Source organism: Manduca sexta, chromosome 9, assembly GCF_014839805.1.
Source record: "Manduca sexta isolate Smith_Timp_Sample1 chromosome 9, JHU_Msex_v1.0, whole genome shotgun sequence".
Classification (NCBI taxonomy): domain Eukaryota; kingdom Metazoa; phylum Arthropoda; class Insecta; order Lepidoptera; family Sphingidae; genus Manduca; species Manduca sexta.
This window is the reverse complement of record NC_051123.1, coordinates 8295957-8316584: the sequence shown is the minus strand read 5'-3', so window position 1 is coordinate 8316584 and position 20628 is coordinate 8295957. Positions and strand designations below refer to the sequence as shown.

At 36.7% G+C, this 20628-nt stretch overlaps 3 protein-coding genes across 5 annotated transcripts in view; 2 read left to right on the top strand and 1 right to left on the bottom strand.

The window, feature by feature from the left end:
• Positions 1-8659, bottom strand: part of LOC115452788 (TBC1 domain family member whacked) — a 66691-nt gene extending 58032 nt beyond the window's left edge. For all 3 annotated transcript variants that reach the window (XM_037436992.1, XM_037436994.1, XM_037436995.1), the window contains exon 1: positions 8178-8659. In XM_037436992.1, the coding sequence (XP_037292889.1) occupies positions 8178-8314 (137 nt within the window). In that variant the 5' untranslated portion in view covers positions 8315-8659. The remainder of the gene's footprint in view (positions 1-8177) is intronic.
• A 636-nt stretch (positions 8660-9295) lies between these two features.
• Positions 9296-10095, top strand: LOC115449154 (39S ribosomal protein L18, mitochondrial). Its single transcript, XM_030176887.2, has 2 exons — positions 9296-9583; positions 9696-10095. The coding sequence occupies exons 1-2, from the start codon at positions 9417-9419 to the stop codon at positions 10045-10047; spliced, it is 519 nt and encodes a 172-aa protein (XP_030032747.2). The 5' UTR covers positions 9296-9416; the 3' UTR covers positions 10048-10095.
• Positions 10096-10936: 841 nt separating this feature from the next.
• LOC115449152 (nascent polypeptide-associated complex subunit alpha, muscle-specific form) lies at positions 10937-17859 on the top strand. Its single transcript, XM_037436798.1, is given in 7 exon segments — positions 10937-11457; positions 12451-12585; positions 13520-13829; positions 14911-15084; positions 15529-16709; positions 16712-16789; positions 16822-17859. Coding segments are annotated over 7 exon segments (2511 nt in total). The 5' UTR covers positions 10937-11153; the 3' UTR covers positions 17151-17859.
• The last annotated feature ends 2769 nt before the right edge of the window (positions 17860-20628 follow it).

The window sequence follows — 20628 nt, the reverse complement described above, 5'->3', positions numbered from 1 at the left end:
ACAAATATGTGTACTCTAAATTCTTTGTAACCAGTGAACTTAAAGGCCAAGCGCCCACTGGTGAGACGGCTCAACAGGGCATTATAGATGACGAATAGTAAAATTATATTCTAATATTATGACATTATGAGCGAATTTTCAATGATGACGACTACGGCTACAAATATAAACTTCAGTAAGCTTAGGCATAATTTGGCATGCCTGCGGATAACGCTGAATAGTAATTATCATCAGTTTGCGATTGCATGTTGGAATGAAAAAGAATCTCTTACTATGCCGTCTCACCAGGTGGCGCCAGGTTTAAACTGACCAGAATGCTGGAAACCGCGCTGTAGTTGTATTTTGACGAATTTATCTTAAATATCGCATATATTATTAGTCAGATATCAGATATTATTCAGATACCAATAGAAATTATGAATTGATACATTTTATTTTTTACAGTAACTATCTCTACGGCCTCGATATATTAAATACAAGTACTATATTTCCTGAGAATATATACTTTAAATAATGCACAGGCTGTACGAAGAAACTTTAAATAGTTTAAGAAGCCCCTAAAGCCAGGTATGCCGTCTGAAATATTTAAGACGTCTTGAATAACTCAAACACTTTTCCCGCGGGCGTCAGACATCGCTTCGCCTGAAAAACATGTTTTCTAAGTCAAATTTACTTGTAGATTCTTTTTTATAAAACAAAAGCAATACACAATTTAAGTTTGCCAGTCAATACTGTGATCTACAGTATCGATTAAATGTAAGATAAAAGTTCTACAAACTATTCCGTCCAAAGTTCAATTTTGGCCGCGACAGTTGTTTTAGCAGTTAACATAAGATGTCGATATAATAGCACAACACTCGTGACCTACAGTGGGTCAATTTAGTCCCAAAAACTGGAGAAAATAGATTCTATTTCCTTAGCAATAAAGATCACACAATTAAGTGCATCCTCATGCAAATGTCCTGACAAAAACCTACTACGAATATAATAAACCTAACTCCGTAGAAAATAGGTTCTAATTTTCTTAGCACTTAGATTAGACGATTAACTTTATTCTTCTGTCATCGTACAACCGAAAACCCGCTCCAAATATTTAAAGACCCCCTTTGGCCGCAGCCCGTAAATAATTTAGAGAAAGATAAAATTACGCATTCTGAGGAAACGCATCAACTGTCAACGAAATTGGTTGCGGCTGCGAAGCCCCTCGAAACACTTCCGAGAAAAATATAGAAGTAGCTAAATAAAGAACATTCAAACATATCCTTCGACATAATTAAGGGAAACCGACTGCACAGTTGCTGTTGGGTAAGAACATCTATTTTTGTGACCGTCACCGATGTAATATTTTCAGGCCACTGGCTTGTCTATCTATATAAAAATCAATGTGAGCGCGTGTGTCGCTAAGTGTACTCGAATAACACTTGGTAAATAAGGCTCAAAATGGGTTATATTTTCAATTAATTTCTGGCCTTTGGAGAATAGTTAGTATTTTAATCTTGAGCACAACTGAGTGATACATTTTAACCCCGGAAAGTTGTAAAAGTAACCTTATGCGCTAATTGTGAAAAATGTTATGTCGATATAATGAGGATTGTAATTATTGTTAAGAAAAGAATTTAACTAAAGATCATAAAAGTCGATGCAATAGTTTTTGGCGAATTTAAGGACTTAAAATGTACCTCGAAATGGAATGAAAGAATACGTGACGAATTGGAAATATTCCCTTTGGTCAATCTATATACTATTATATAAAGCTGAAGAGTTTGTTTGTTTGTTTGTTTGTTTGTTTGTTTGAACGCGCTAATCTCAGGAACTACCGGTCCAAACCGAAAAATTCTTTTTGCTTTGGATAGCCCTTTGTTCGTGGAGTGCTATAGGCTATATATCATCACGCTATATCCAATAGGAGCGGAGCAGTAATGTCTTATCTCAGGAACTACCGGTTCGAACTGAAAAATTCTTTTTGTGTTGGATAGCCCTTTGTTCGTGAAGTGCTATCGGCTATATATCATCACGCTATATCCAATAGGAGCGGAGCAGTAATGTCTTATCTCAGGAACTACCGGTTCGAACTGAAAAAATCTTTTGTTGTTGGATAGCCCTTTGTTCGTGGAGTGCTATCGGCTATATATCATCACGCTATACCCAATAGGAGCGGAGCAGTATTGTCTTATCTCAGGAACTACCGGTTCGAACTGAAAAATTCTTTTGTGTTGGATAGCCCTTTGTTTGTGGAGTGCTATAGGCTATATATCATCACGCTATACCCAATAGGAGCGGAGCAGTAATGTCTTATCTCAGGAACTACCGGTTCGAACTGAAAAATTCTTTTTGTGTTGGATAGCCCTTTGTTCGTGGAGTGCTATCGGCTATATATCATCACGCTATACCCAATAGGAGCGGAGCAGTATTGTCTTATCTCAGGAACTACCGGTTCGAACTGAAAAATTCTTTTGTGTTGGATAGCCCTTTGTTTGTGGAGTGCTATAGGCTATATATCATCACGCTATACCCAATAGGAGCGGAGCAGTAATGGCTAAACTCAGGAACTACCGGTCCCAACAGAAAAAATATTTTTGCGTTGGATAGCCTTTTGTTCGTGGAGTGCTATAAGGCTATATATCATCACGCTATACCCAATAGGAGCGGAGCAGTAATGGCTAATCTCAGAAACTACCGATTCAAACTAAAAAAATATTTTTGTGTTGAATAGTCCTTTGTTTGTGGAGTGCTCAAAGTTATATATCATCACGCTATGACCAATAGGAGCGGAGCAGTAATGTCTAATCTCAGGAACTACCGGTTTCAACTGAAAAATTCTTTTTGTGTTGGATAGCCCTTTGTTTGTGGAGTGCTATAGGCTATATATCATCACGCTATGACCAATAGGAGCGGAACAGTAATGAAACATGTTGCAAATCGAGGAAAAAATATTAGTTTTGAGAGCTTCCGTTGCGTGCGCTGCGTAAACGATTAAAGTTATGCAACAATGATGTATGACGGGATTGTTCCTCTTAAAAGTTCTAAAAATATATTATAAAACAAAAGTCCCCCGCTGCATCTGTCTGCCTGAACGTGTTAAACTCAAAAACTACCCAACGTATTAAGATGAAATTTGGTAAGGAGACAGTTTGAGTCCCTGGGAAGAACATAGGCTCCCGGGAAACTATTACTTTTATAACGGAAAACTTTAGCCTGAAAAACTTTATAACGGGGGCGGAGCCGCGGGCAAAAGCTAGTAAATAATAAAAACCTTTCACGTTTCCATCACACCAATACTTCTATATGTCTACACTTTAAAACTGGCAGAAGACAGTTAGAAAAAAAAAGAATAATAAATAGTCGTTGTCTACTGTTTCTTTAGTTGAATGAACAACATCTTTAGTATCAGCCATTACCCAATTCATAGCGGAAATGTGTAATGCTGAATCAGAAAAAAGAAATACGAAGACAAGTCCCACGTTATTTCATTCCACTCCTTAATGGCTGTGCATTAGAGAGTAATACTTTTCAGCACGGAATCTAGTATCTATTTCAAACTTAATGCACTGTAATGAAAAGAGTTCCAATCCAACGAGGATTATAGAAATGAACAGACATACTTATGTAGAAAATATATTTAGCCACAAATACAGTTAACCGAAAATATCGACCCTAAATTATTATAGGTACATGTTTGCATAACTGTTCGAGAATCAAGGGTGTTAAATGGCGAACTGTCTAAACAACATTCAGTACTTTCGACGCTAAAGGTCGTTACTCTCTAGTCTGAGACGTCATAAATTACTACGTCATATTTGTGAAGAGTCTGCTAATACGGAAAATCTGACATAAACTTAATTAATCGTGTATATTCGTACGTAGTAGGCATATATTCGAACATAAAATACTCCGACATAATTAATCAAGTTTTAAAAATATGTACATAATCGATTTTCCAGCGAATCTGGTTTTGTTGGCGAAAAAAATCAACATACAACGCATTTTAAAGTTGCGACGTAACAGATTTTTCACTATACGTAAATTCGTTTGTTACTTCTTGTAAATAATAATTCACTCGCAATTTTTTTATTTATCTCGAAACGACAATTACTGTTGTTTATCGACCAACACCTAGACCTTTATATTTATTTTAAAAGATATATCTAATTCAACAGTCACCATACGATGGTTACATTTAAATAATTTGTGACGTGAAACCGGTGAAAATCTTATTTTATCTTATATTACTCCTTACAAATATTACAAGTGTAAAAGATTGTAAAAATCGTTTGCTTGTTTGTAGGAAGTAAACTCAAAAATATCTGGACCGATTTAAAGGAAATTTGGGACTCACATAGACCATATTCTGGAATACCACATAGACTACTGTTTATAGTGATTTATTGCTCTTATAAGAAGAAATTTACTTTTTTAATCTGATTTTTTAATAGATGGCGCTGGCATCGTACATATGGGGTTATAGATTCATACAGTTATATCTAACACAATATATTTCCTGTACCTACTCGTATTGAAATACGAGTACTTACAAATAAAAATCTTTTTTTTATACCCAGAAGCCTTACAAAATAAGACATAACGATGGTCGGTATGCCTGATATTGCCATTTGTATCAAAAACAGATTATATTGAACTGCACTCAATAATAATCCGCACAATCGTGATGTAAGGCAGCGGGCATTGATTTATCGCTCTCCGATAGAAATTTCTTATGAAAAATGATAGGTCGCATTTCATACATTACTATGGAAGTGAGTCATCTGAGGTTTCACTTTGAATGAACTTAAATGAGATGGCAAATTCCTGACACGCCATTCTAAGGATATTAACGGACAAATCTTTTTTGAGTAGTAAAACCATTTGTAATTTTTTTTTATTGTTACTGTCATGGGACTGCAATGGCTGTAAATCATTTTTGATTGTGTTTACACAAAATTTTCAGACCATTTTAGTATATTCTTAAATTTCAAATCTAATTAAGTCTGTTTACGGAAATTGTAGTGACGGATGTATGTATGATTTATCTATAACCCGCACACTGACGGCATACAAGCAGGAGAATTGACTGATGAATTAAAATATTATAATGAATATCATTTGTATTAAAATATCTTGTCAAACCAAAGTATTGGAATACTTATTAATTTATAGATTTCAGCTTTCATGTAATTTAAATACTATCTTTATACATAATTCATGAAGAAAGTAGCAAAATAATATTTAGCATAATATTTTTATGTGTATAAAGAACAAAGTTATAAAACTCTTGATTGTTCATAATGACAGTAAATTAAGGAATGGAAGTTTTAGGTATTCAGACTAATCATTTTATACAATATGTTACTTACCTTAAAATATATAAAACCTTTGACAAATAAAGAACAAAATTTCACAAACAACTTTGAAATATAAATATAACTGATTAACTGAATCATTAAAAGATCATTATCTTTACATACAAAAACCTTAGGAACTTACCTACTTTCTTAAGCACTTTCACGAGTAATTATGCAAACAGCTATCTTCTTCGCTTTATCAAGGTGAATACTCATTACACTAACCAACAATTAAAGATAACTGTGGCCCAATATTTACACTCTGTTGCTTTTAATGTAACAAAGAAAAAAATGTACTTGGTGTCTGCCTGCCATTGCTACATCATACTTTCTTATACATATTTATATGCTAATTGTATTTTAAAATTATGGAGATATTTTTTTTGTAATTATAAAAAAATAAAGCCTATTACCAAGCTAGACTATTGATTACACATAAAAATAAACAATTGACATGCATTCAAAACATACATATTATTAATTTAGTTGTAGTGGATATTAAATAATAACATTGGCTTGTCTAATTTGTTAGCTCATTTTAATTATCATGTTTATTTAACTTTGCTAAGGGATGCTTGTTGCCTTTTGCAATACTATCTTGTAATAATAAATAAAATTATTTCCTTTTTTTCCAAAGTTACGCATAGGTTTCATTTAGAAGAATTCTTATAACAGAAATAAATTTTTGTTTCAGATCTGTATAGACCATTTCAATTATTCCAAGAAAATGGTTTGTCAAGAAACTTTCGAGACAAAAATATCAGGTTAAGTAATTTAATGAATATTTGCAGACCAATTACATTTGGTATTGCATTATAAAGTATAACTTTGCAAAAATCCTTTGTTATCGTTGCACATAAGCTATCATATAGCAGTGACAAAATAAATGACTCATCAAATGCCTTGCAGGAACTAAACACTAAACTGTTTTTGATAACATGATGTATTGTATATTTTTATCATTACACTATATATGAATTTCATTGTCTATACTTTTATACATTTTTTATAATTATAATGCGTTTACTTTATGTTTATATACATTTACACAACTATATAGATCAGGAGTGGCCAACCGGTCGATCGCCACAATAAGTCCAGTCGATCGTGGCAAGGCAAAAATATAAATACGTAGAACAGACCACGCAACATACCTAATCACTAACTGCTGCATGCATCGATTTGTATTATTTTTTAATCAAAATAATAATAAATTGTATGCTGAACTATGTTGTTTCATTTAAGATTTCAAGATGTATGTAGCTTGTTAGATCGCGCAGAGTATCATCAGTGAAAAGTAGATCTTGGGTCTTACCAAGTTGGCCACCCCTGATATAGATACATATATCAAACTATAATTGATTACTCTTATTTATTAAATTCATTTGGATTAAAGAAATATCTTATTATTATTAAAAAAATTTAACAACTTATATATTAAAAATGTTATTTGGTTATCAACCTAAGCTTCTTCAAGATCCGAAAAGGTTTGCATTAATTAACAAGGGCGTTTGATATTTACAATTATTTTAATAATTGAGTAAATTAATGAAATGATGAGACATTCATCAAATTGGTCAAATTGATAATCAGAAGGCTCTTAAACCAATGGAAAGGATATTTTTTAATGACAGGAAAATGATACTCTTCAGCAGTGACGTCACCACCATTATTTTATTGTCATGACGTAATAAATAGCAAAGTATCACCACTATATGCAGACTTCCTTATACAATTATTTAAAATATATTTGCTTTCTAAATTACCATCCATACTAATAAATAACTATCAATGATACAGGCTGTAAGTAGAAGATATAATTTTAAATAAGAACCCACCAGACTTGGATATGATTTTGGTAATTACCGAGGGGGTGAGTTTCTATTGCATTCTATTACAATGAATACATACCAATTAGCGAAATAGCTACATAATCAAGCTCATCGCCAGTAGTCAATGAAGAATACATACCACATATTATATATAACTTGAATTTGCTAGGCTTAATATTACGGGGAATTATTGCTTGCTTTAACAGTGAAGAAAAACATTGTGAGGAAACCTGCATACCTGAGAAATTCTCTATAGGAATCTTCGAGGTTTTGTGAAATCTACAAATCGGCACTAGGCCAGTGTGGTGGACCAAGGCCTAATCACTCTCAGTAGTAGAGGAGACCCGGGCCCAACAATGGGGCAGTATATAATACAGGGCTGATATTATTATTATATATATAATATTAAAAGATGTACAAATAGTCATTGAGAATACAATTTTGTAATAAGTCAACTTCATGATGTTACAAGTGTTTGATCAAATCTCGTCCTGAAAATATTAAGATTTCCCATTATTCAATTCCCACAGTACCTACCTTGTATAAGAAATAGAAGAAGCCTTCATGTTAGTCTAGGAGTCTGTTTATCTTTATGCCAAATTTCATCCAATTCCATTCAGCAGTACCTATCTTTATTTTTAAAAAGATTCAAACATTGACACTTTAATAGGAAAAAGGCTTTGGAATGTATATTCTAAAATTTTCTCTAATAACCATATGAACTGAACTATAGCATGAGAAATTGAATCTTAATGCCTTAAAAAAAAGAATAAATATATTGCTTGGGAGAGTGATTACCTTGAATATTCATAGGCAGTTATTCTGATGTAAATTAATGTATTTAAACCTGTGTAACATGTTTGTAAAGTAACAGCTGAGCTAATTTTTACCAAACAGCCTTCTAAAATACATAGTAAATTTTTCCTCCACACATTTTGTTTGGTAATTGTTGGTGTTTTTATTCTTCCTGAAAGTTATAGTTATAATATACATGAACAATACTCACGGTTCTGGACTATATTGAGCACCTCCGAAAAAGCCGTGTCGGTCCGGCTGTGTTGTCACCGAGGAGCATATCGACGTCGTATCAGCCTGCTCGCTTCTATCGCCACCCGCGCTTTTCACGCTCTTCTGCAGCGACATTTTAACTTCTATAGCGTTCTACCACCATGTACCATCACGCACTACACATACACACACTGTCGTCACTCAGTGGGCGTATGAACTATGAATTAATTACAAAACACTGTTCCGCCCGTCGACACCGAATCAACTAAATACACAAAACAACTGCCACACTCCGAACTCCAATGTCTGCTGCTCGCATACTTCAAACACTATCACATTACCCGAAACAGTCACTCTCCGCCAATATGGTAACAAAACGTGCTTGGAATAAACAAAAACTAATATTTCTCTTATCAAAACTCAACGTGTGGGTGGGCGAAGTGAATACACATTACACATTGACATTTTACATTAGAAATACGCGATTTTTTTGTGTTGTGCTTCCACTGTTCTGCAATGCTAAACGTTTTGATAACGGACACGTATAACTAATGAAATAATCATAATATGTATCGATTACATAATTACTAATAATCGATTATAGAATAACATTTTTGCATATTTTGTTCACCTGATTGGTTCTAAACTTCTAAAAGTTTAAACATGTTCATGGATGTGAGGGCAAAAAAATTTTTAGTACACTAGATACTGAAAATGAGTAACTTGGATATTTCAAAGCTTCGTCAAAAGTTGCTTGCAATTTATTCACAATTTCATTTCATTTTATTATATTAGCAATTGTATTATAACGTATAACTTAAATGCCAGATGCGAGACGTACTCTCTTTTAATCTATATAAAAAAAATCGAATCGATTTTTTGTGATATTGATATCCTTGTTTAACTTGTAAAGACGAATGAAACTTATTTTATATGTTTCGTTGAAAATTCTAAGAATTTGAACTAGTATTACTTTTAACACCTATTTGTAATAATTATTATGGTCGGAGCCACCTTATTGCATTTTACAATATATTGATATCCCCAATCAAACGTTACTAGTTATTGCTATTACGTTTAACGTATTTGACTACTTGATCAATGACATCCCTAATCTGACAAAATGAACATATAGGTTATATTTATTGGTCTCTGGGTTATATCATTCAAAATATTTAGGAATTTCCAAACTGAATAAATTCCTAAATACTAGTAAAAGTTAAACTTTAAGGGGACGATGAACGCAATAAAAAAGATCATACTCAATCCTCAACTTGCAAGATGTAATTCAACTTTGCCATCGGAATTTGTGAACAGGAATCCAAGGAATCTTGAGCGCATGAGAATAGCTCAAAAACCTGATGGATATCACTTAGATAAGCCAGGAAAGCGATATTGGCACAAGTTAGTTAAATATCCACATAGTTTTATTTATTTTATTCAAATTATATTAAAGTGCTTCTAACAAAATTAATTATTTTCCATACTTATTGCTAAACATTTGTTAATTTTCCAGATTAGTGTTGATTGAAAGCCAGAGAACCGTGACAGCTCAAGTAGTGCACTACCTTAATGGTACAATCATTCAAGCAAGGTCATCAGAATGGCCACTCCGCAAACGATTATACAGCATAAAAGACACTTGTGCGTACATCAATTTAGGAAAAGTATTTGCCCAAAGGTGTTTGGAGAGTGGCATCTTGGATATGTCCTGTGATATCCAACCTAAACAAGGAGGGAAGGTTGAACAATTTCTTAATGAAGTGGTAAAAGGCGGAGTAAAGTTACAAGAACCTGAAGTGTACAAAAAACCTAACCCTTGGGACCAGTTTAGACCCGAAAAACCTTGGGAAGTCACTGAGGCTTAAGTAGTTAATGCTATAAAAAATTTTAGAAATAAATTAGTATTATGTTAATTTAAATTGTTTTATTCAATAAAATTTGTCTTCTAAATTTTCTAAACTTTCCATGTGGGCAAAGCTAGGGTCATATTCCAGAGATGTGACTAGAGGCAAAAGGTGCATATTAAAAAAATACTTATGTAATGTAAGACAGGCTGAAGTGTTTTTTGAAAAAGTATACATTTAAAATTTGGTCCAATACATCTGTGGAGAACTTCTGTCAATTCCTCCAGGTCGCGAACATACATATTAGATAGGTTCTCGAAAATAATGTTTAGCAATCTTATAAGATTCATAACGATAGAAAAAATTACCAATAATCTTTTTAAGTAATTATAAATCGAAATTTTAATATAATTTTGTAATCATAATCGATATGGTTGGAAAATGGAAACCAATAAATTTTGTGAACTAAAATTTTTTTTTTCGACTACTGCAATTATTTTTTTTGTAGGTATTCAATAAAATATTAAATTGGCAGAAATACTGTATGTGGTAGGTATGTAATTGGTTTGCGTAATTTGTTTCTTTCATAAAATGTAAGAATAAACAATATAATAATTATAAATTAATAAATTTCCGAACGTACCATAGTATTTGGTCTATGAAGTAAACAGCGTAGTTTCCGCCAATTTCCGACATTAAGTGTTCTGTCAATACTATTACTTCTTTTATTTTAAATATATATTTCTTCCACTATTTTCGAAGAAAACTATTCTAAAAACGTATAAATATTTTTTAAATTACTTTCAAAGTGATAATAGTCTACATAAATATATTAAATACAAAGAGACATAAATTAAGATCGAGGTTTGGCTTAGCATAAAAATGGCGGAAAGTGTGATGGCGTCTATTTGGTTTCATAGCCTGACGGTCGTTCTGTATTTGTCTCTTTTCAACTCGTAGCGAAGTCCATAAGCGTCTGGGCACGCGTAGTGATCAATATGTCCACGTGATCTGTCGTCAGTCTACTCGCGTAATTGCAAATGCAAAATGTATAGGAAGGAAACGTTTTGTGTTACAATGAAATCATAAATATTTTGTGTTATAAGTTGTAGTGTTGTAGATATAAAATGCCCGCGTCTATTGGCGTGAATTTGCGCGTGACGGGACATTGTAGCCAAGGCGGGAGAAAGTATATGGAAGACTTGTTTTCCGTTGCTTATCAACAAACTGAGGATGAGAGGGACTTGGAGTACGCGTTCTTCGGAATTTACGATGGCCACGGAGGAAGCGAAGCGGCGGCGTTTGCTAAGGAGCATTTGATGGACTCTATAGTGAAGCAGAGACAGTTTTGGTCAGACAACGACGAGGATGTTCTGAAAGCAATACGAAATGGTTACATGCTGACCCACTTGAACATGTGGAAAGAGTTAGGTAAACATAACAAGTTTTATGTATCTTCATTTGAGCTGGATAGACGATGGGCAAAGCAGAGGATAAATAAGAGTTGAGAGTGATTGTACGAAATGCCCACGGTGACCTTGTTAAAAGTTGCTTATTATTTTTCCCGAATAATTTGACATTGAGCGTTCCGTAATTTACAAATGTTCATTGTTTGCTCGCGCTGTCTGCTGGCTAAACATCCCACGGCATTAACGTGTTCATAACTTTGCATAATTTTTGGGAAATCCATTGGGTGTCAAGTGAAAGCTGTTTTACAAGTTTTGGTTTTTATATTGGCTCAAGTTTCCTCTTACGAAAATGTTGCGCGTAAGGTCAACATTCACAAAAAATATCAAAAGGCTATGTTGTATCTAGTTGCCTTCACAACTCAGATAAACATACATATCATTTTATATGGTGTAGAAATGATTTAAAGTTAGTTCCTAGTACATTAACTTTTAGATAAACCAGTTAGACATGTTTTTCGAGGCTGCTTAATTTATAAAGCATAATCATCAAAGTCTACTGATAAAATGTGTTTGCAAGTCTAAAAGATAACATAACCTCGGTAATATGCTTCAATATACAAGTTTAGGAATAGATAATGCACAGAATTAACACATGAATACTTATAGTATGAACTCAAATTATGTTAAATAAGAAATGCCATTTGGGAACACATCCTTTGTATGTTATACATGATTCTTTATAAATGTTTATTTTTTTTTTTTTTTCATATTTTAATAGGTTTAAAATGGGTATCTTGGTCCAATATTGGATTTGTTTGAGATACACACCCAAGAATTTGATTTAGTTTTTACAATCATACATACCTGATGTCATCTCCTGGAAATCCATTCACTGGTAAATTATGTAAAAATAATCATTCAAAGACTTGATAAGGGAAGTGAAGACAAGACGTCCCTAACTTTTTAATTAAAACATTTAAGTATGGATATATATATGTAATACAATTGTTTACAGAAAAATGGCCGAAGACAGTAACAGGATTGCCAAGCACTGCCGGAACTACAGCAAGTGTGGCTTTTATAAGGAGGGGGAAAATATACATTGGTCATGTTGGAGATTCTGCTATAGTACTGGGTTACCAGAAAGACGGTACATATTTATTCTTTAGCTTAATTCTAATTTAATGTATCCATATATTTCTTCTCTCTTTAGTAGCTATAGCCTGGTCAGGTGTAGAATGGACAGCCATGACAAATGTTGCACATTCAAAATGTAAGGGCATACACCTTTAGTTTTTCAACGATATGTGCATTCTTTGTGTATTATTGCTTGTTTTAATGGTAAAGAAAAACATTCTGAGGCTATCTGTTTATTATGAGTAGGAATTTTTAATAAAAATTTTAAGGAGATTGGGTAGTCTACCAATCCACACTATCCCAACATAGTGTACTTAGGTCTAGTCCCTCACAGTAGTAGAGCATGCCCATGCCCAGCTGTGGGACAAAGTATAAAATGAGGCTGATATTATTATTATATATTTGTTTCTCTAAAGACAAACATTCTATAACAATTATGATGCAGTAATTGATCTGTAAAAATGTAGATTTGATCAGTGCATCCACACTGATATTTTTATCATTAATAATTAATTGATTTGGGCCTTGTTATTTGGCTGTTGTGGGACTATAAATCCCATTTATAATTCTTTAGTTGTTTTATCAGGTCCTTCTATCAACCAGCTGAAACTAATTAGTAACTATACTTATAATCAGAAACAGACAATATTCAATAGAAGCAAATCTGTAACCTTCTCGGTTATCTACAGATGTTAATATTAAAGGCTTATATTTTGTGTCCCTGAATATGGTATAGCAACAAATAAACAATTGTGTTATCAATCATATAGTTAGAATTTCAGTATTTTTCTTATTTGAGTCTGAAACTATTGTGGCAATTAAATATCATAAATTCTTCACATGCTCTTTGTGGTAGGTATGTCTATATAAACTTCAGTATTATATCATAGTGCTTGTAAACCATTAATTAGCATGTTTCAGTTAAAAATACCCAATTAACATTGTAGGTTGTGAGGAATGGGCAGCGAAACCATTAACATCAGACCATAAGCCAGAGTCCACATTGGAAATAGAACGCATACAGAGATGCGGTGGCAAAGTGGTCTCAAAAGCTGGGGTACCGCGCGTCGTGTGGAACAGACCTCGTCCTGGACACAAGGGACCAATCAAGAAGAATACGCCCATGGACGAGATTCCGTTCCTGGCAGTAGCAAGGTCCCTTGGAGACCTCTGGAGTTATAATCCCCAGAATGATGAGTTTATAGTCAGTCCTGATCCAGATGTGGGTGTTTTGACTATAGACCCTTCTAAATTCCGGTAAGTTTATTTTTAATGTTGATGCTATATTGCATTGTTCATGAATTATTGTTTGCTTTAATAGGAAGGAAATTATTATGAGGAAGCCTACATGCTGATAAATGCTCCATGGGAATTTTAAAGGGTTTTGAAATCTGTGAACCCACATTAGATCAGTATAGTGGACTAAGACTTTAACACTCATTAATAGAAAAGGCCCTTGCTAAGCAATGGATAGTATAAAATACAGCCCTGAGAATTGCTTTAACTAATTAAAGTGATATCAAATTGCAATTTTCAATTTACAATTCCAATTGCTTTTTTTGATTAATATCAAAAATGGACCAATCAAAACAAAGATTTTTTTATATTATTACAAATCATCGAAATCAGATTGGGATCATTTATGAAAACGGCTGTTAAGTATCCTGGGAATAGTCTCATTTTAATTTGAGTACATTAGTCCAGGAATAACGACAAGCTAAAACTGACTTTTCTAATATTTATGTTTGTTTTTGTTTCTATTTTATAATAATTATTGTAGGATGCATTATAATGTGTAAAATGATATGAACTGCACTGACTTTAAATATATCCAATTCAGCACATTGTTGTATAAATGTTTAAACACTACAAGTGTTTAACATTAGGAAAACAATAGTGTTTTATTATGATCTATGTAAATATTAGCTACCTTTCATTTGTTATAATGATTATTAAAGACTTTGTTTTGATACTGGAGTCGTCAAGGTCCTTCCCTCTTATTGTTATATATTACTGTGTACTTCTGATATAAAAAGAAGTATAATAATTCAGGATGTTGCATTTACTTCAAGATCTTGCTAAACATACAATCTCAATATCTTTGCAAATATTTGCAGAAATAATATTTGTAAAAAATACTGAGACAAGCTTTCGCTTCTGGCGTAGTCCATGTTAAGTTTATTCTTAATCCCAGTTAATCCATGAAATAAAAGGGTGTGAGTCCTTCTACAGCCCATATGCAAAAAAGATATTGATCCTTCTCGAAAGGATAACAACCCAGAAAACATATTATTTTTTCAATATAAAAGATTAAAATACTATCAATTGTTATCCTCAGATGTCTAATATTTGGCACGGATGGGCTGTGGAACATGATCTCGCCCGAAGGCGCCGTAAGTCTAGTTCAGGCGACAGAAAAACACAACGAGGCGGCACTCGTCGGCGGTAACGGCAGTCAACCCAGAGATTGGTTGAATCCATCTAAGAGCCTAGTGGATCATGCTTTAGAGAGGTGAGCTGTTACCTTTATCTTAAGGTATATTGATTAATCTTATGTATTGATGGAATATATAATATAATATATATTCCATATTAGCGGCGATAGCCTAGTTGGGTGTGGAACGGACTGCCGAGACGAATGTCCGCAGTTTCAAATCCCAAGGGCACACACCTCTGACTTTTCTAAAAAATCATGTGTGTATTCTTTGTGAATTTATCGTTCGCTTTAACGGTGAAGGAAAACATCGTGAGGAAACCTGCACATCTGAGAAGTTCTCTGTAGGAATTTCGAAGGTGTGTGAAGTCTACCAATCGGCACTAGGCCAGCGTGGTGGACTAAGGCCTAAACCCTCTCAGTAGTAGAGGAGGCCCGTGCTCAGCAGTGGGCAAGTATATAATACAAGGCTGATATTATTGATGGAATATATTATGATTAATTATTGTTTGTGGCGAGCAGATGGTCCAACACGCGCATGCGTGCTGACAACACGTCGGTGGTGACATTGATGCTGGACCCGCCGGGCCCGCCGCGTGCCACCGTGCTGCGGTCCCGCAGCGCGCCGGCGCGTGTGCCCGGCCAGCCCGCCGGCCCCGCGCCCCCAGCACCGCCGCCCGCGCCACCTGACCAGCCTCGCGCCGATGACCGCCCCATGCCGCAGAACGGCCTCACCATCATGACCCGTTACTCCGACGCCGAGCGGCCGCCGTCCGCGCCCCCTGCACCCGTGCCGGCGCCGGTTCCCACCCCACCAGCACCGTTGCCGCCCTGCGCCACGCTAGACTCGCGGCTCTCTGTTGTACCTACTGAGGACGCAGCGCGTGACGAATCTACGTCCGCTGAGGATTCGGAAGTCATCACTACCTATGGTAACCCGGCTGAGTCTTACTTTATGGCGCGTTTGCTCAATCGCACGCGCGTCATTAATACACTTGCTGCGGTACCCGAGGAACTGTCCCGGGTTGAGCGCCCTGCTTCGGAACCGCGCGAGTCAACGCCGCCTGCGACATTATTGCCGGAACCTGTCCCGCCACCTGTACCAGAAACTCGCGCTCCATCGCCGCCACCGTCACCACCGACCGTCGAAGCACCTCAAGTGGACGCTGGCGGTGACCGCGTGCCCTCTGATGACGATGGCGGTATTCAAATCAACGAGGTATCTTCGAGTTCACCAACGGAGGCACCACCTCGACCGCGTGGACGAAGACCTCGCACGGACCAGCGGAAAGATGAGACCGTCACCAACAATGACCGCGTGCTACGCTCTCATCACGATGTCGAGGTGCCACCGCGGCCCAACACCCGGCAGGCGGCGACGCGCACGAGACCCGCGCCGGCCGCTCCGCCGCCTCTTGATCGTGTCGTCATATTGACTCGCCGAGCACCATCGCAACCTGTCGCGCCTCCAGAGGTGAAGCAGGCTCCAGCACGAAAGCTGGCACCAAGCGCGCCTGAGTCCACTCCCGGCGAAGACGAGGGACGCCGCGTGGCACGAGCCACGCGATCACAGGGGGCTGCCACAACGCCGTTAGCGCAAAAAATAACACGCAGCATCGGAGCGTACGCGCGAGAGTTGCGCGGCGCGGCCGCAGCGGTGGCGGCGGCGGGAGCGCGGGCGGGAAACTCAGCGCGCGCCCCGGGGCGGCGCGGCGGGCCCCGGCGGCGCGGCGCCAGGCCACGCGCTCGAAGGAGAACCTCGGCGCCGCGACGGGACGCGCGCGCGCCCGCGCCGCCCCGCCGCGCCCTCGCCGTCGTCGCCCTCGCCGCCCCCGCGTCAGCGCCCGCGCCGCGCCGATAGCTCGCGCGACGACGCCGAAGTGCACTCCACCACGCTGGACCCGCCGCCGGCCGCGTGTCTGGCGGCGCGGGCGCTGCGCTCGCGGAACGAGCCGGCGTCGCCGCCGCTCGCACCGGAGCCGGTGGGCGGCAAGCGTCCGCGCCGCGAGTCGCCGGCGCCGGCGAGCAAGGTGTCGAAGCTGGCGCCGGAGCGGTGCGCGCGGGCGCTGGGCAAGCGCGCGTCGGGTCCGTGGGCGCCGGCGCTGGCGCTGCGCAACCGCCTGCGCCGACGCCTGGCCAAGTAGCGGCGGCGGCGGCCTCGGCTGCGCTCGCGCCCGCTGTCGATTGTTAGTTTAGTCCGAAGTCGGATCCAAAGATGCCCGCGTCGTATACGGTTGCGTTTCTGTTGTTGATGTTTCGCCGGCCGCGCGGCCGCCGTGGGGCGTCGCGTGCGTCGTAGCCTTCAAGGTCGCCGTCTGTGTTAAACGATAGTACAAACGAATATTACTGAGTATTTTACATGTAAGTTTGACACGTGGACCAGGAGCACGAGCGTTGCGTTAGACCTAGTGGATATTTATTTTCTCAATATTTATAGCTTCTATCATATTGCATTTATCTTTAGGCCGATGTGGAATCTGATCTTATTATAGTTACGTCAGAGGCTACGGTGCGAAAATCTGATGGCTACTTCTCTCCAAATGACGTCAAATGATTTTTATATATCGCAAAAGTTATAAATATAAAGTTTTGATATCCTGTTGATATAGTGAGTAATATATACTTTATTGTAAAAATTAGACTTACACCAAGAGTGCTTTCTCAAAAAATTATAATAATAAATTAAAGTGCTAAAATAATTATGTTAAATATGTACAGATGTGTGTATACACCTATCACCAATTTTTTTTTTCAAATATTATGATAAAATATATTGTTTCTATGGGAACTTAGCAGAGCGGTTATTCTTTTGGGAAAAGAATTGTTTTAAGTACTTCCTAATTTAGCTTTATTGATTTTTTAAGACTTCATACAGATGTTGTTGATACTTAGAAAACGAGGACGCAATATAGACTTAAATGATATATCATATTGAACTTGTTGAACTAACAAGCAGAACATATCTTAGCATAACAGTGTACCGCGCCCGGACAGTGAACGAATACTAACAATAGTTGTGGTGTCCATTGGACACGTCCAGTTGGCCCATTCGTGTGATTGTAGTATTCGATGCGTGCTATTTTACATATGTTTTAGTATCCCTTTTGTTCTGTTCACATCTCAACTTGGAATTGTGTTTAAATGTGATTACGAAACCATTGATTTATTTGAATAACCAAAAATGGTTTTTATTGTAAATGATATTTTGTTAATGTAAAATATATCTTATAAAATGAAGTGTCTCGTCATGAAATGATTTTGTTTGAGGGTACCTAAGAACGGACCGTCGAGTGTTATGTTTGTGAAAACGAGTCCAACATTCGTGTACATAATTAATATAGGTGAAAGTTGTAATAATAATGTGCCTCATTCGTTACCGATAAAACAACAAATACATAGGTGTTCTTTGATATATTGAGATATGTATTTTTTATTGAAAATAAAATTTATGCATTGTAATTTAGCTGTAAAAGAGGATTTTAATATAATTTGTTAAGATAATTGTGTAAAGTTTTAGTGAAATTTAATAATTTGTCACTTACGCCGTGTTTTAGATAGTAATATTATAATATTATAGAGTTTACTATTAAATCCCGTCGGAGTAAATAAATATACATACAAGTTGTTCATAGTGAAATCTTGCAGTTGTTAAGTGTTGAAAATATTTTAAATATAATATTTACAATAAAGCAAATAAATATACATAATTTTTATATATTATCTTACCTTATCTTACGCAAGTTAAAAAATATATCAGTTGAAATCGTTGGTAGGATAATTTCTAAAAAAAAACCTGGTGCAAATGGCGAACAATTACTAAATGGTCTTTCTGTTAATAGTTATGTTGACATTCGTCAAATTTTTACGGCGTAAGTGACAGAATGTTGAATTTGCAAAAAAAATGTGGTAACAAATTTGTAACTAGAAGGGTAACTTGCCTTGGAACGTAAGGGTTGAAGATTTGGTTACGGAAAACAACCTGACCATATAATTGAGATGCTGAAACAAATTTTTAACTATACATAACGGAGAATAAAGGATTACCTATTGTAGATTTTATTTTTTGATTTAAATAAAGTTTGTATGAAATAATTATGTTTCATTTGATAGAGTTAATTAAGGTTGGCAATAGGAATTGGCAAAATGCGTATCTACCCAAGATGCTTTTAACCGCCATTTTCAATAAACTATCCCAATAGATTTTTCGATCTCAAAAAGAACCAATCAGATAAGGTTTCTTGACATACTTACAAATGATTCATTGGTTGTTATTCATTGTTGTAGTTTGGGGTTGTTTATTGAAAACTGTTAATAAACTTCTGATGACATATTTCAATAATAAGTCCATCGCTGGGATATGTAATTCCCTGAAATTGAGTTTTTTGTTGACTGCCTCGGAGGCGTAGTTGTCAGTGGCGAAGCGTCTATACAAGCCGATTCCTACCGGGTTACCTTTTGTAAATTAATGAAAAATAATAAAAGAAAAACATAACAAATATAACTAGAATAATAATAGTATACTCTAACAAGTCATCTTATACTTATTCAATTAAATCAACCCTTGAACGATAACGGTACATAGTATCAATTCGTTAAATCGTAACTCGCGCGCAGTGCTCGCGCCTTGTAGTGTTCGAAGGTAACCCGGCCGCGCATAGCTTCTTCTAGCTTCTTCTTCTTGCTAGCTTCTTTCTCATAGCTCTTTCACACGCAGCGCGGTGTCTTTGTCTAATCTTTTGGAAGTGACGTAAAAATACATGTTTGCGTGCGTGTATATGTACTTCAGGGTAACCCGAGAATCTGCGGCTTCATGTTGAGCTATTGGCGCGAATTTTTTTAATAATTTAGAATGTATTAATTAGTGTTTGTGTATACTTAGTGTGCGTTATTAATATTTGTTGGACTCTTTTAGGTACCTATGTTCAAAATAATATGTGATTATTTTTTAAAATTTAGAGTTTAGACATGTGTTGGAAGGAAATATTAAGTATTACGATATTTTACTGATTTTATTTTTATTGTGAAATGCGTATTACATCTGTAGAAAAAATACTTCTTCGGGTTCCCTTTTGAAAATTTTCACCCTTCGCCACTGGTAGTTGTAATTATACACGGTGCGAGTACGACTATCGTGCTGAGCTCCTGGATTTGAATCCTGAATCGGGCCAAAAAATTATTGTGACTGGGTTTTTCCAACTTCAAAATTACTCAGTTGCAGCTCGGAGTCAGGAAGTTAGCGGTGTAATACCCCTGTGCCTCAGAAAGCACGTAAAAGACGTTGGTCCTACGCCTGATCTCTCTCTGGTCATGTCGGATTGCCGTCTCACCGAACTATGAGACTGAAGGAATGGAGAGTGTACCTGTGTATTGCGTACACACTTGTACACTATAATATCTCCTGGCTGACCCGTTGCGGTTGGCCGTCGGTCTTGGAATTCGGTTAGGAATCACTCACTCATGTAATTTCGGCACATAACGTGCGTGTTGACGATTGTAAAAAGGCATCTTGACTACGACCCTAGTTCTCAAATAGGGGGGACCTATCATCTTACACTTGGTTTTTATAAAATCTACTTTCACAAGAATTTGCAAAGCCTTACTACTTACTTATAATAGAAATTA

Coding starts and splice junctions, on each gene's coding strand:
- LOC115449154 (XM_030176887.2), top strand. CDS start 9,417: ATGAACGCAATAAAAAAGATCATACTCAATCCTCAACTTGCAAGATGT. Junction 9,584..9,695: donor GGAAAGCGATATTGGCACAA/GTTAGTTAAATA, acceptor TTAATTTTCCAG/ATTAGTGTTGATTGAAAGCC.